Source organism: Ascaphus truei, chromosome 16 (assembly GCF_040206685.1).
Source record: "Ascaphus truei isolate aAscTru1 chromosome 16, aAscTru1.hap1, whole genome shotgun sequence".
Lineage (NCBI taxonomy): Eukaryota > Metazoa > Chordata > Amphibia > Anura > Ascaphidae > Ascaphus > Ascaphus truei.
Window position 1 is genome coordinate 35,251,615 of NC_134498.1, and position 14,287 is coordinate 35,265,901.

General features: G+C 46.8%; 1 protein-coding gene across 1 annotated transcript in view; it reads left to right on the plus strand.

Annotated features, from left to right (window-relative positions):
* The window catches only part of WDR44 (WD repeat domain 44), a 72,425-nt gene that overhangs the window by 23,022 nt on the left and 35,116 nt on the right, over positions 1-14,287 (plus strand). Inside the window, exons 3-4 of the mRNA XM_075573149.1 lie at positions 11,465-11,539; positions 12,143-12,800. Coding sequence (XP_075429264.1) covers positions 11,465-11,539; positions 12,143-12,800 — 733 coding nt within the window. The remainder of the gene's footprint in view (positions 1-11,464; positions 11,540-12,142; positions 12,801-14,287) is intronic.

Consider the following 14,287-nt stretch of genomic DNA (forward strand, 5'->3'; position numbering starts at 1 on the left):
GAGGTTGGCCTTGCCCCCCCCACCCCCCCAGGCTAAAACTTTGACAGTCATCTCCTGGTGGTGAATTGAAGTAACTTCTGGCCTTAGAAGTGTATTCCTTTTTTATTATTATTTATTTATTAAAATATTTTCAGGCAATCTTCTGCCTGATGTCTTTAAAGCAGCAATCCTCCCCAGAAACCTGTTTGAGTGTAACTCCTATAATGTTAGTATCCGGTCCCGGAGCATGTGCTGCTAACGTCCGAGGTTACCATGGTACCGTTTGGACTGCACTGGGCTGTGGGGAGAGCTCCATTTTATCCTCCCCAACACTTAACGTATTTCCTCGATTGTAAGACGCCATCGATTGTAAGACGCACCATCGATTTGGCCCTTACAATCGAAGAAAATAATTTTTTCACTTGCCATGTTTCAGGAGAGGTCCCATGTCAGCGGAGGATGAAGTGGGCGGCGACAGCAGGACAGGTCCCACGTCTGCAGATGGTTGAAGATGGAGAGCAGGCAAGAGTGCGGCGGGAGTGTAGCGGTGGGAGTGCGGCGGCGGCAGGACAGGTCCCAAGTCTGCTGGTGAATGAAGATAAGAAGACAGCATGCAGTGGCGGCTGGGGCAGAAGATCATAATAGCAGGAGAGCTGAGCAGGAGCAGAGCGGCATAGGGGGAACGGCTTGGGAGGTGCACACTGTAACCGGAAGTCAGACACCGGTCAACTTCCCGTGTTACAGTGTGCACCTCCCAAGCCGTTCCCCTATGCTGCTCTGCTCCTGCTCAGCTCTCCTGCTATTATGATCTCCTGCCACCGCCCGCTGTCTTCTTATCTTCATTCACCTGCAGACTTGGGACCTGTCCTGCTGCCGCCGCACTCCCGCCCGCTGTCCATCTTCAATCCTCTGCAGACGTGGGACCTCTCCTGCCACCGCCCGCTTTATCCTCCGCTGACATGGGACCTCTCCTGAAACATAAGTGAAAAGAGGGGTTTAGTACTGCAGACACTTTTTTTTTTTTTCTTTAATTTTTTTTAATACATCGATTCTAAGACCCGCCCCACTTTTAGACATGTGAAAATCAGAGAAAAGGTGCGTCTTAGAATCGAGGAAATAGGGTAATAATTAAAAAGCGTAACTCCTGAGCGAAACATGATTTAAAAAATAAATAAGCGTAAAATAATATCAATGTTAAACTAACATACAAAATGTGCCGACTGCTGCTTTAACTGGCAATCAAATGTCCTTCAGGCATTATATCAATGTCACAATGAAACACATTGAGTCGTTTATTTTTTTTTATATGGTTATGGGCAGGGCGAGTGCATTTTGCCCGCTGTCGTGTGCTTACCGGCGGCAGGGTGTGGTAGCGCGGCGTCTCCCAGCATTCTCCTGCAAGTACTGCGTCTCCTCCTGCAAATCCCATGAAAATAGCTGTGCGGCATCAAATGACGCCGCGATGCCATGACAACCTGACGTCACGCAGCCATTTTCACAGGATTTGGAGGGGGAGACACTGAATTTGCAGGAGAATTACCGCCGCCGGTAAGCACTCGACAGTGGCAGGGGGGTGAAAGTTGGAGGGGGTTACATTTTTTGGGGGGGGGGAGGGGGGAGTGCCTTTTTTCTTTTCGGGCGAGTGACATTTTTTACAATTTGTCGAGCCCTGGTTAGGGGTTTATAAGGCTTCCCAGCCAGAGTGACTCCTTTCATTTATAAATGTTCCTGGCTTCCGACACGAGTAACTATCTGTAGAACCTGATGCTTGCCTGACGTCCTATGTTACCCTGCTGTGTTTAGTCAGAGGTGCGGGGAAGTGACAAAGCACCAAGCAGAGAAATGTTTGCTCTCGCTGTGCCAGAGGGCGTGGCAGTGACACGAACACACACCGTGACACAAGTCTGCTTGCTCGATTAAATGCTGCCAAGAAATGTGTTGCTGTCCCCATCATCTGCATGGAAGTGACTGATGAGATTTAAAGGGGCAGTACCTCCTACGCATTCAGTTTTTACCCCACTTTTTTTTTTACTGGGGGGGGGGGGGGGGGGCGGAACCTGAACCAAACGCTTTTTCTTGCTCCGGTGACCTTGTTCTTTAAACTACATACCGAGTCTAATCTCCCTCATTTAACAAAAAGGCTGCCACATCTTTGGACCAATGTACTGTAGGCTGCAACCTAATTGATTGTTGTTTCCTATTGGATGGCTATTTAAATTACCTTTAAAAAAAACCAGGAAGTAATATCTGCAACTTCACCAGCAAGTATCTCAGGGAGGATGGGTGGGAGGTAAATAGTGCATGTGTGGGAGGGTCCCCAAAGCTGTAAATAGTGCGTGGGTGGGAGGGTGCCCAAAGCTGTAAATAGTGCGTGGGTGGGAGGGTCCCCAAAGCTGTAAATAGTGCACGTGTGTGAGGGTCCCCAAAGCTGTAAGTTGTGCAGTTCAGCTCTGGATGATGCCAGTCCTGTAAAAGAGAGGCAGAGTCACTGTATTTTGAATAGGGGCCGTGGGGGGATATTATTTAGAAGTACTGGTTATTGATCGTTTTAGAAACATACATAATTCTGTTATTTTTTCATTGTACGATGGAAAAAAACCACACAGCATCTTTTTCACTCTGTCTGTGTAACGCTTTATGTAAATTCCCTTATGCTGCCATCAGCCCAGGTTCCTATTTTTGAGTCAGAGGTCTAATAGGGCAATTAAAGCTGCAGTTCAGTCTTTTTTTTATTTTTTTTACTTCAATAGTTTCATGTGGGCAATCTCTAATTACCTAAAGAACTGTATAGCTGCCGGTCAATTCGTTCTCCATGTATTGATCGGCGTAATTTGGTGACATAATTAGTGAAGGGATCTGTTTTCTTCTGCTTCTTTCTCTCAGTGGAAACGCATGAATATTCATGAGCACTCCTGCACTGACATGTGCTAGAGGGAGGGCAGGGCTGACAAAGGGGTGTGCCAGAGCTTGTGACAGGACATGAAGGGGCAGTGCCTTAGCAAATGGCTGTTAAAATAGAATACAAGAAAATTGGTCTTTCAAAGTTGTTTTTTTAAAAACAGAAAATGCTAAAAGTATTTTTTCTTACTACAGAACTGATTTATTAAAAAAACACACATGCAGGATATAGACTGAACTGCAGCTTTAATGGGCCTAGCAGCCATCTGTTTTTAGTCCCTCTGCTGAGATCATATTTGCTGCTCAAAGTAATTGACAAAATATCCTGTGCGTTTTTAATTGAACATTATCGCTGTAAAAGCATGTCGTTCCAAACATGAAATGCAACTATTACCCTTTCTCTGCCGCCACGGAAAAAGAATGAGGTTTGTACTGTAACCTGCCAAGTCCTTTTTGTTTTTCACGGGATCTGTCGGTGTCAGGATAACCCATGTGACTGGGCGCTCTGATCGGAATGTAGTTCTGCAACCTGGCTATTCACAGGGAATATGCACAGTCTTGGCAAGCTCGACACCCTAACCCACTACATCGTGTATATATTTCTGCTTCATTTGGAGTGCTACTGGGATTGTGACCTAATGCAGGGGTGCTCAACTCCAGTCCTCTCTCACTCCCCCCCCCCCCCCCTCCTCCAGCAGGTCAGGATTTCAGGCTATCTTTGCTTCAGCACAGGTGGCTCAATCAGTCCCTGTTTCAGCACAGATGGCTCAGAGGCTCAGTAAAAGACTGATTGAGCCACCTGTGCTGAGGCTGGAATATCCTGAAAACCTGAGTCTTTAAGACAGGAGTTGAGCACCCCTGACCTAATGTACAAGACAGGAAACCTTCAATGCTACATCCAATAGGGCAAATGATGTAGTACAGTACATTACTATGTATTTTATCTATATTCTTTCTTCATACCAGGGCGCTCAGGGTAGGCACGGTGTATGAGGTTACACTGCGTGCCTAAATAGATATTATTAGTAACTTTGGACCTTGAGGGATAATATAAAGGGCACTGGGTAAGAGAACCAGCAGGCAACTTTGATTAGGACTGTTTTATGTTATCAACCCAAAATGTTGTTTTTCTTTGCTTTCACCTTCATACACTGTATCCCTCTGGGGTAGCAGCGTCCCTGGGACGCTTATCAAATACAAAGTTGAATGGATATTTGCTTTGGTTAGTGTCATCAAATAGGTAAAACACATGTAAAGTGGCAGCTCGTGTTCACCGGAGGGACAATCCCTCTAGCACAGGCCTGCACAACATACGGCCCGCGGCCCGCCCGGCCTCTCTGTGCGGCCCGCCCGGCCTCTCTGTGCGGCCCGCCCGGCCTCTCTGTGCGGCCCGCCCGGCCTCTCTGTGCGGCCCGCCCGGCCTCTCTGTGCGGCCCGCCCGGCCTCTCTGTGCGGCCCGCGATGAGATTTAAAAAAAAAAACTTTAAAAAAAAAAAAAATGGCGGCGATTCCCCGCGGTCCCGGGGGTGATGTGAGGTGCATTGAGGTGAGGTGAGGTGAGGTGCCGGAAGGGTGATGTGAGGTGCAGGGGGGTGAGGTGCACGGGAGGTGAGGTGCCGGAAGGGTGATGTGAGGTGCCGGAAGGGTGGGGTGAGGTGCATGGGGTGATTGAAGGTGCGGGGGGGGGTGATTGAAGGTGCGGGGGGGGGTGATTGAAGGTGCGGGGGGGGGTGATTGAAGGTGCGGGGGGGGGTGATTGAAGGTGCGGGGGGGGTGATTGAAGGTGCAGGGGGGGGTGATTGACGGTGCAGGGGGGGTGTGATTGAAGGTGCAGGGGGGGTGTAATTGAAGGTGCAGGGGGGGGGGGGTGATTGAAGGTGCAGGGGGGGTGATTGAAGGTGCAGAGGAGGGTGATTGGAGTTGCAGAGGAGGGTGATTGGAGTTGCAGAGGAGGGTGATTGGAGTTGCAGGGGAGGGTGATTGGAGTTGCAGAGGAGGGTGATTGGAGGTGCAGGGGAGGGTGATTGGAGGTGCAGGGGAGGGTGATTGGAGGTGTAGGGGAGGGTGATTGGAGGTGCAGGGGAGGGTGGTTGGAGGTGCAGGGGAGGGTGGTTGGAGGTGCAGGGGAGGGTGGTTGGAGGTGCAGGGGAGGGTGGTTGGAGGTGCAGGGGAGGGTGGTTGGAGGTGCAGGGGAGGGTGGTTGGAGGTGCAGGGGGGGAGAGTGATGTGAGGTGCAGGGGGGGAGAGTGGTGTGAGGTGCAGGGGGGAGAGTGGTGTGAGGTGCAGGGGGGAGAGTGGTGTGAGGTGCAGGGGGGGAGAGTGGTGTGAGGTGCAGGGGGGAGAGTGGTGTGAGGTGCAGGGGGGAGAGTGGTGTGAGGTGCAGGGGGGGAGAGTGGTGTGAGGTGCAGGGGGGGAGAGTGGTGTGAGGTGCAGGGGGGGAGAGTGGTGTGAGGTGCAGGGGGGAGAGTGGTGTGAGGTGCAGGGGGGGAGAGTGGTGTGAGGTGCAGGGGGGGAGAGTGGTGTGAGGTGCAGGGGGGGAGAGTGGTGTGAGGTGCAGGGGGGGAGAGTGGTGTGAGGTGCAGGGGGGAGAGTGGTGTGAGGTGCAGGGGGGGAGAGTGGTGTGAGATGCAGGGGGGGAGAGTGGTGTGAGGTGCAGGGGGGGAGAGTGGTGTGAGGTGCAGGGGGGGAGAGTGGTGTGAGGTGCAGGGGGGGGAGAGTGGTGTGAGGTGCAGGGGGGGAGAGTGGTGTGAGGTGCAGGGGGGGAGAGTGGTGTGAGGTGCAGGGGGGAGAGTGGTGTGAGGTGCAGGGGGGAGAGTGGTGTGAGGTGCAGGGGGGGAGAGTGGTGTGAGGTGCAGGGGGGGAGAGTGGTGTGAGGTGCAGGGGGGGAGAGTGGTGTGAGGTGCAGGGGGGGAGAGTGGTGTGAGGTGCAGGGGGGGAGAGTGGTGTGAGGTGCAGGGGGGGAGAGTGGTGTGAGGTGCAGGGGGGGAGAGTGGTGTGAGGTGCAGGGGGGGAGAGTGGTGTGAGGTGCAGGGGGGGAGAGTGGTGTGAGGTGCAGGGGGGGAGAGTGGTGTGAGGTGCAGGGGGGGAGAGTGGTGTGAGGTGCAGGGGGGGAGAGTGGTGTGAGGTGCAGGGGGGGAGAGTGGTGTGAGGTGCAGGGGGGGAGAGTGGTGTGAGGTGCAGGGGGGGAGAGTGGTGTGAGGTGCAGGGGGGGAGAGTGGTGTGAGGTGCAGGGGGGGAGAGTGGTGTGAGGTGCAGGGGGGGAGAGTGGTGTGAGGTGCAGGGGGGGAGAGTGGTGTGAGGTGCAGGGGGGGAGAGTGGTGTGAGGTGCAGGGGGGGAGAGTGGTGTGAGGTGCAGGGGGGGAGAGTGGTGTGAGGTGCAGGGGGGGAGAGTGGTGTGAGGTGCAGGGGGGGAGAGTGGTGTGAGGTGCAGGGGGGGAGAGTGGTGTGAGGTGCAGGGGGGGAGAGTGGTGTGAGGTGCAGGGGGGGAGAGTGGTGTGAGGTGCAGGGGGGGAGAAGGATGGGAGGTGCAGGGGGGGAGAAGGATGGGAGGTGCAGGGGGGGAGAAGGATGGGAGGTGCAGGGGGAGTGGGATGTGTGTGGTGTGCAGTGGGGTATTGTGTGTTTGTGGAGAGGGAGTATTATGTGTGTGGGTGAGGGGGAGAGATGGGGGTATGAGAGATAGATGGGGAGTATCGCAAAGGTTGATAGTGAGGGGTTCTGGGGGAGATATGAGGATGATGATGATGAGAGGTGCTGGAGGAGAGATGATGATGATGATGATGATTTTACCCGTGCGGCCCAATTTTTTTTTCCTTGGAGCATTTCGGCCCTTCTCGCTTTACGAGTTGTGCAGGCCTGCTCTAGCACTATGCTTTAATTTGGTGTAGAAGGCTGTCTAGTGGTTGGGGGTTGTGATTGTGAAATGACAGCCCAAACCGTTTAGATTTATAACCCTTTACAATGCTGGAAGGTATTGTTGCACGTGAAAGGTGTGCAATAGTTCCCTTTCTTCCTGCGTTCCTGTCCCCTCCGGCATTGAAAGGGTTATACTGTAGTAGCCTAATTTCGTAGGCTGATGCCAGCTAGGCCATGATGTGGATTTTGTTTGCCTCTCACCTAACCATGAACAACAAGCGACATGTAGCATTCGAGATTGGATTGTGTTTTCACAACGCTGTGCAGATCCCTGCTTTTGTTCTCTATCTTCCGGTTGCAGCCTGCCAAAGCACAACGCTAGCTTTGGCTAAAAAACAAGAACACACAGCTTGAACACAGCTTTTCTCAGTTGGATATGGCGGTTGACATCATTGCTTGGGCGGCGCATCAAAAAAAATCAGCAACAGCAGGATATCTTCCATTAGTATTTCAACAAAAGTTCGACTTTCAGTCTTTTCTATAGATTTACATTTCTTTTAGGAACAAGGGAGAAATCCAACATTTCAGGTCCAAGACGGACCTTTCATCGGGTAAAAATGACAGAATGACCTCAGAACCTATAGAGAGGAACTTGTAGATCAGAAAGAAAGTGAATGGATTTCCGCCCTGTACACGGTCAGACGCAGGGGTTTGAATCCGAGCCGGCTTGGAATTTAGCTGGGATCGGTGCTGGGATCGGTGCTGGACCTCTTACTTGCTCCGGCATCGCCTCCTGCTCCTCATCTCGGTGAGATTGCAGCGTCATACGACATCACGTTGTCATAGCAACGTGACGCCGGAGGCGAGAAGCCGAGTAGATGGTAAGAGGGACTAATTTTGCTCGGGCGATTTGTGTCCTGCTAGTTGCGCGTGTAGGAGGGGCGTGTCGGGGGCGCGGCCATGACATCACAGAGCTGGTTCGCCCTCATTGGGCGAACCGATCACATGACGCGCAAGCGAGCGGCAGAATCAAATTTGTTTGACTCTGCAAGCAGCAGAGCGCCGTGCGCTCACGGGCACATGCACGCGCGTCCTGGAAACATACACATTGTAGCAATGTGTTTGATCGCGCTGTGCGTGTTCTCAGCGTCACCCTGGACGAGGCCTTACAGACACCCTGTGTTCTCCCTTGGCAATCAGTTTAACTATAGTGGGGAAGAGCGCGGGGCTTGAATCCCTGGATCTCTGGTATTTTCTGTGAGATCCCATTAATAAATGGGATCCCTTGTCCTTATTGGTTTTTATAACTTTTGATTAGATTTTACTTTAAAATATTGAGTGGTTATTGTTGAGTTTTGACTTTTTTTTATACTATGTATAAATTAGTGTTGTTATGGTATTTATATATACCTTTTGCAGGTTGCGTTCCGGCACTGCGTGTCAGTGATGTCACGGGAGGGTGGAGCTAGGGGTTGCTTGCGGATAGGCACGTTAGCGGTGCGTTTCAGTGATGTCACCTTGGTAGCACGCTGTCTGCCTGCTCCAAAGAGCTTTGGTTCACTTTCATCAATATATTCTGAGGTTTATGAAGTGTTGTAGCTGCATCTTATTCACAATTGCACATTAGCAAGTAAGTTTATTATGTTCAGCACTGTATTCTAAATATTGGAATATTGTTTTTATACATCTTGAAGATATGTAGAATATGGTACAGTACCATGTTTGCCCCTTTTATGTGATATTTTTATTCTTGATCATCAGTGTCACTTCCTGTCCACCTGTGTTTGGCACCAAATATAGCCTTAAATATGCGTTTAATTCTGAATTTTTTTACCTGATCAATGGTCCGTGTCGGACTTGAAACGTCGCGTTTCTCCCGTGTTCCTAAAATAAATGGAAATCCATTGCAAAGACTGAAAGTAGAGGTTTTTGTTCAGATATTGGAAGATCTTCTGCCTTTGCTGATTCCTTTGACTGTGATGTTGGCCACACATGCATGTATTCTTCTGTGAGGCTTCCCCCCCCCTGTCTCTAACTGAAGGATGCTAGCTCTCTGGTCTTATACCCTGGTGTGTGTTCCTTGGTCAATACTATAGACACATTTATGTTTTTGAATTTGCAGTTTTTTTTTGTTTTTTTTATTTTATTCTAAAAACAGTATGAAATAAGTGAAATGTTATGTAATAATGGGTGTTACACTGTAACACCTTCTGGGATTTGAGAAAAGCACCACAAAAAAAAAAAGCGCCCAGAATCCAATTGTCAAAATGCAAATCAATTTACTGAAGACATATAATGAAACAAATAAAAAAATCCATAATAAAACACCAGATAAAAGCACAATATAGAACAGCGTATCTTTTTTTTTTAACCATTTAGTTTCCGGTAGGTATTGGATGGAAACTGAGCAAAGTCCACTGAAATGAAAAAAGGGGTTTTTTTTGCAATTGTTAAGCAGAATTGGACCTCAGGAAATGTAGCTTTTAAAGTTGACTGTGTATTGGGGAAAAAGCATACATGCCTAATAATCCAGAGTAATTAGGTGAATGTCAATGCACAGTGTGGGTGATTGAGCCTAGAGATTCAGAGCCAGGTGTATTGCTATCAAAATGAGTCAGCTGCAGTGTCAAGACTTTATTTACCTAAAAGTTTGTGAGGTGGGGGGAAAGGGGGTTGGCTTGTTTGGTTGTTAAATTTACATTGCTTATTGATTTTTACATTTCATTTACAGAACAAACAGCGTAATGTGATACTCCATTACAATTTTTTTTTTAAATAAAAGCCGTTTCTGCAGCAAGACCGTTTTTGTCTCGGTTTTTCAGAGTAATAGACCTGTTCATTTTGATAGGCGAGGCCTCTGCAACCTTACCGGGGTTCAGTCGGCTTCTGGTCACGTCGCCATGACAACGCGCTCATGTGACGCATTGTCATGGTAATGAGCGTCAAATGACGCTGCGCGTGACCCTCGGCATCATTTGACGCCGGGTCACTGGAGAGGGGGGGGAGCCCGAGCGCTGGGGCTGGCACACAGAGGGGGGCGCAGCAAAAAAAACTTTGCGCACCCCTGTCTTAAGGAATACGAATATCAATTAATAGTCCAAATAAAAAAGGTATCTGCTTATACTGAAGTACTCATTTACTCTGCCCTATTCCAAATGGACTAATATGGCTATTTCTATTTAATTCAAGAAGGTATATTTCTACAGTTTCGCGTTTAATTTGGCTTTTGCGTTGTCCTTTTAACCTACAGGAGCTTACAAGTGATTGTTTCGAGTTACTTGATGGATCTTGTCTTGGCTCTTCTAAAGGCAGCTACACACCTTGGCTTAAACTAGTTTAAATGCTTGAAATTCTTCATGGGGAAGAAATAGAACAAGCAAAGATTGCAGTTTGTTATTGCAGGGGATAGTGAGCTGTGCAGGTTTTTCCAGCCCATTGTGCTGATATTCCAGTCACATGATGGGTTTTTTAAAGTGGGATCTCTGCATACGGATACTGCAACATGATGAATATATTTGTTATAAAATGTGCACAACTCTTTTCAAAGAGCATACACTACAGTGTAGTTACTACACCATTTGAACAACTACTGTTTCCTATCTTCTGTAAGGACCATAAATACTCCATCAATTCTTGGTGTCTGTAAGCAGGCAAAACCTTTTTTGTTATACAACAAAAGACGGGGGTGCCCAATACTACATCAATTTGACAAAACATATATGGTAATAAGTATAAAGTTTAAATACTTCAATAATAATAGTAATTACTTGTAACTTGTTAAAAAGGTGCTCACCCCTCCCCACCTTTTTAACTTGGGAGGTTCTGGCAATTTGCTGAATGGACAACTCACTGCAGTTGCTTCCCCTCATACAGAGGTAAAAGGAAGGGTTCACAGTGTAGTGTAGGACCTGCATTTTTTGTTTACCTTGACGTTTGGTATGCAGGCTTACGACGCTTTGGCCAAAGGGTTTAACTAAAAAAAACAAGTAATTACTATTATTATTGAAGTATTTAAACTTTATACTTATTACCATATATGTTTTGTCAAATTGATGTAGCATTGGGCACCCCTGTCTTTTGATGTATACATTTGCCACGCTCAGTAGCACTCATTTTGGCATATATATATATATATATTCATGATGTGGTGAGTGTAGGAGTTTGACCTACCTGGGAATATTTGTGTGAAAACCGATTTTGCTATAAGAACACTTTCTTTTTTTTTTAATTGGAACTGAAGCCGCATGGTATTCTTGTCCGTGAAACGTTATGCTTTTTAATCTCACATAGTTTACAAATGTGTACATGGGATTCTGGATAAGGCAGGTGTGTGATTACATAATCACAGATTTCACCTATGTGCTCTTTAGAGTATGATCTTTAAAACGACATTTGAGACGCTATTAAAGAACCATTAAAAACATGGCAAAATTTATTTTGTGGTTACTTTTACGTTGCATCTTCAAGAGACTTGCTAAATATGTCGGTATTCTTTCATAGTGGGAACTAGTGCTTTTAATGTCTTGAGTTCTACCGGCAACTCCAACCCTACAAGATTAAGGGGTCAAATCAGTGTGGCACATCATTGTCATCATGCAAACCTTGATCTCCCCAAGCGCAACCTTTAACTCTTAGATAAAAGGTTATTTTCAGTTCTGCGGTACATGTAATGGGAGCGGGTAATCTATGTTGTTTGTAATGATGTTCTAAACGCCACTGATGACTTTCACAGGAAGAGCGCCTCCGTTCCGAAAACGCCGGAGCAGAACATGGAATCGCAGAACCAAAGCAAGACTACTCTAAAGAGGTTAGTTTCAGCACAGATAAATACTGGTTGTGTTTGCAGAATAGAAACTAAAATCGGTGCGTGGGCTCACGGAATAATTCATCACATTCGCTCAGTCTACTTATGACCATACAGAGATCATGTAAAAATACTCTCCGTTTTGTATTACTTATGATAGTTTTATTTGGAGTGAATATGGAGATTGCATTTGTTTAGCTATGATGGCGGTCAATCATTACATGGCGATGTGAAGGGGCTATATATTCTTTTGTTGGTTGGTTGGCTGTGTGGTAAGAAAGTTGGTTTTGTAGCCATGTTTGTTTGTTTGTTTGTTTCCACCAAAGGAGACACATCCCAACAAGCACAGGCCAAAGAATCGATCCCTCCTTCTCCTTCCCCCCCCTCTTCACCACTCAGTTCACATACAGAATTAAAAGAAGCAAAGCAAGAACCGTGACCATTCTCTACAATATACGAAGAGTTCATAGAGCAAACCGCCCCAAAATTGAAGGAGTTGAGAACACGGTGAACCTGTAAATCAATCCTGCTGAAACTTTCTAAGCATTTGTGCATGCAAAGCTAACAGTAATGGCTGTTAAAACTTGTTTTTACATTTAATTTTAGATCATTGACCGCATTATCGAGGAAAGCCAGAAGTCAAGGGAAATAGACAACGAGCATCCAAGTGCAGATGAAAAGGATGAAAGAATAGATCGAACTTTAGTGTCCAGTGCTGTAAACGGTAGCCAAGGACTTCTGAGCAATATCCCCAAACTTGTGCTAACAGAAACAACCTTCTTTGATGATGCGGAAGAACCTCCAGATCAACAGACTAATGAATATACTGGGCCAGAACTCAGTAGAACTTCCCAAGTCATGAGTCCACTGGATGATGAGTCGGAGGAACTCTCTAAAATTGCAGCTATTATAGATTTAACTAAAGAGCTGCACATTACACAAAAAGTGGAAAGCTCAGAAAAACCGCTGGCCCATGAAGAAATAAAAGGAGCAAAGCAGAAAGATATTGTAGAAGATGTCTCCTGTCTAACAGCCACATCTGATCCCGCTGCCATAGATCAACTAGCACCTGCTAAACCTCCCCGGCATCTAAGTGTTGAGCCAGATATAGTAGCAAGCACTAAAAAATCTGTTCCCACGCGTCCCCCAGCTCCAATAAACGTTCCCCCACCACGGCCGCCTCCTCCAGCGCGACCAGCACCACCACCTCGTAAGAAGAAGAATGACTTGGATTTCGAGACTCCGAAGTCTTCAGGCTTGGACTGTGAGTATGGAGTAAAGATGTTACTAAAGTCACGTACTAACATACAAAGCAAAGAAAGTGGGTCGCCGTGAAAGGGTCCTTTCTTCCATGTAGTAACAGAGGAGGGAGTATGGGGGTATGATACCTTTTATTGGACCAACAAGTAGTTATGTTACAAGCTTTCCAACCTATCGATGTTCCTTGAAGGGCCCTGAGAGGTTCGAAAGCTTGTAACATTTCAACTACTTGCTTCAATTTAAGGTATCATACCACCTACATACATGAACCTTTAATGCAAGGTAACCCCACTTGGCTAACAAAAACACAACTTTGTGAAAACCAATTAGGAATCTAATTGACTTCGTTCAACATTAAATCTACTTTAAATAATTAGAGGAAAAAAAATGTCATTTGGGGGTGTTGTACTTTGAGAAACTTCTTTTTTAGCAGGGAAACCTGTGAGCAGAATGAATATCAATGAAATGTTTTATCTACACCTCACCTGGTCCCACCACCTGTGTATCCGGTAGGAAAGAGAGGGCTCTTTGCTGGGAAGGGCATGGCAGGGCAGTTTACATCATATGAAAGGAAAGGGCTAAAGGAAGTGTAAAACCGAAGTGTCTGATTAGTTGAAAGAAAAGCCGAAAAATGTTGTTGCCTTTAGGTCATTTTCTGCTTAGCAGGGACTTCGCCATTAAGATGCAAGATACTAAAGATAAATTAAAATGAAAGCTTCTATACAAGTAACAGACTAATCTTTGCTGTACAATGTTCAAACAGTCATTTTTCAGGTATAGGTCGGGCAACTTCACATCTTCAAATAGCAGCACCATAGCAAATTCCAGAGATAAGGCAAATAAAATCCCATTTGTCAGCACATTCACATGTCTCAGACAGGTCCGCAACCCTATCTTTTCCCCATTATTTGTTAGCACACAGGTCTTCCACTGCAGCCAGGGATTCTGGGTAATGACATGCAAATGAGCGCTCGGAAATGATACGATACTTATCGCTTTTTTTGTTGTTGCCTTGCTTATTTGTGCAGATAAGGCGATAAAGATGTGGTATCCATAACCGCCATGAAGCTGCTCTGCAGAACTTGATATGTGCTTCCACCTTTTAATGAGCCTTACAATTTTATTATTCCAATGTGGTTTTTTTGGGGGGGAATGTCACGACACAGTATGTGAAGAGGATGAGAGAGGGAAAGCACTATGAGAAGGGAAATTCTCTGATCTGTGAAATAATTTGACAGCACACGTTATCCACCCTCCCCTCCCCATCCGCTGTAGAATACAAAAAACATGTGCTGTAGCCATCTGAGGAGGATGAGTTCTCCGCTTGAAATGTTCTCTCTTGCTGCTTATTTTCGTCCTGGTCTAATGATCTAAAGAGAAAAAAAAAACACCTCTAAGAGGCAGAAAGAGATGGAGCTTCCAGAACTGGGCACTCGGGTGATTGCAAATTTATCTAAATTATTTATTTATACAATTATCGATGTAAACATA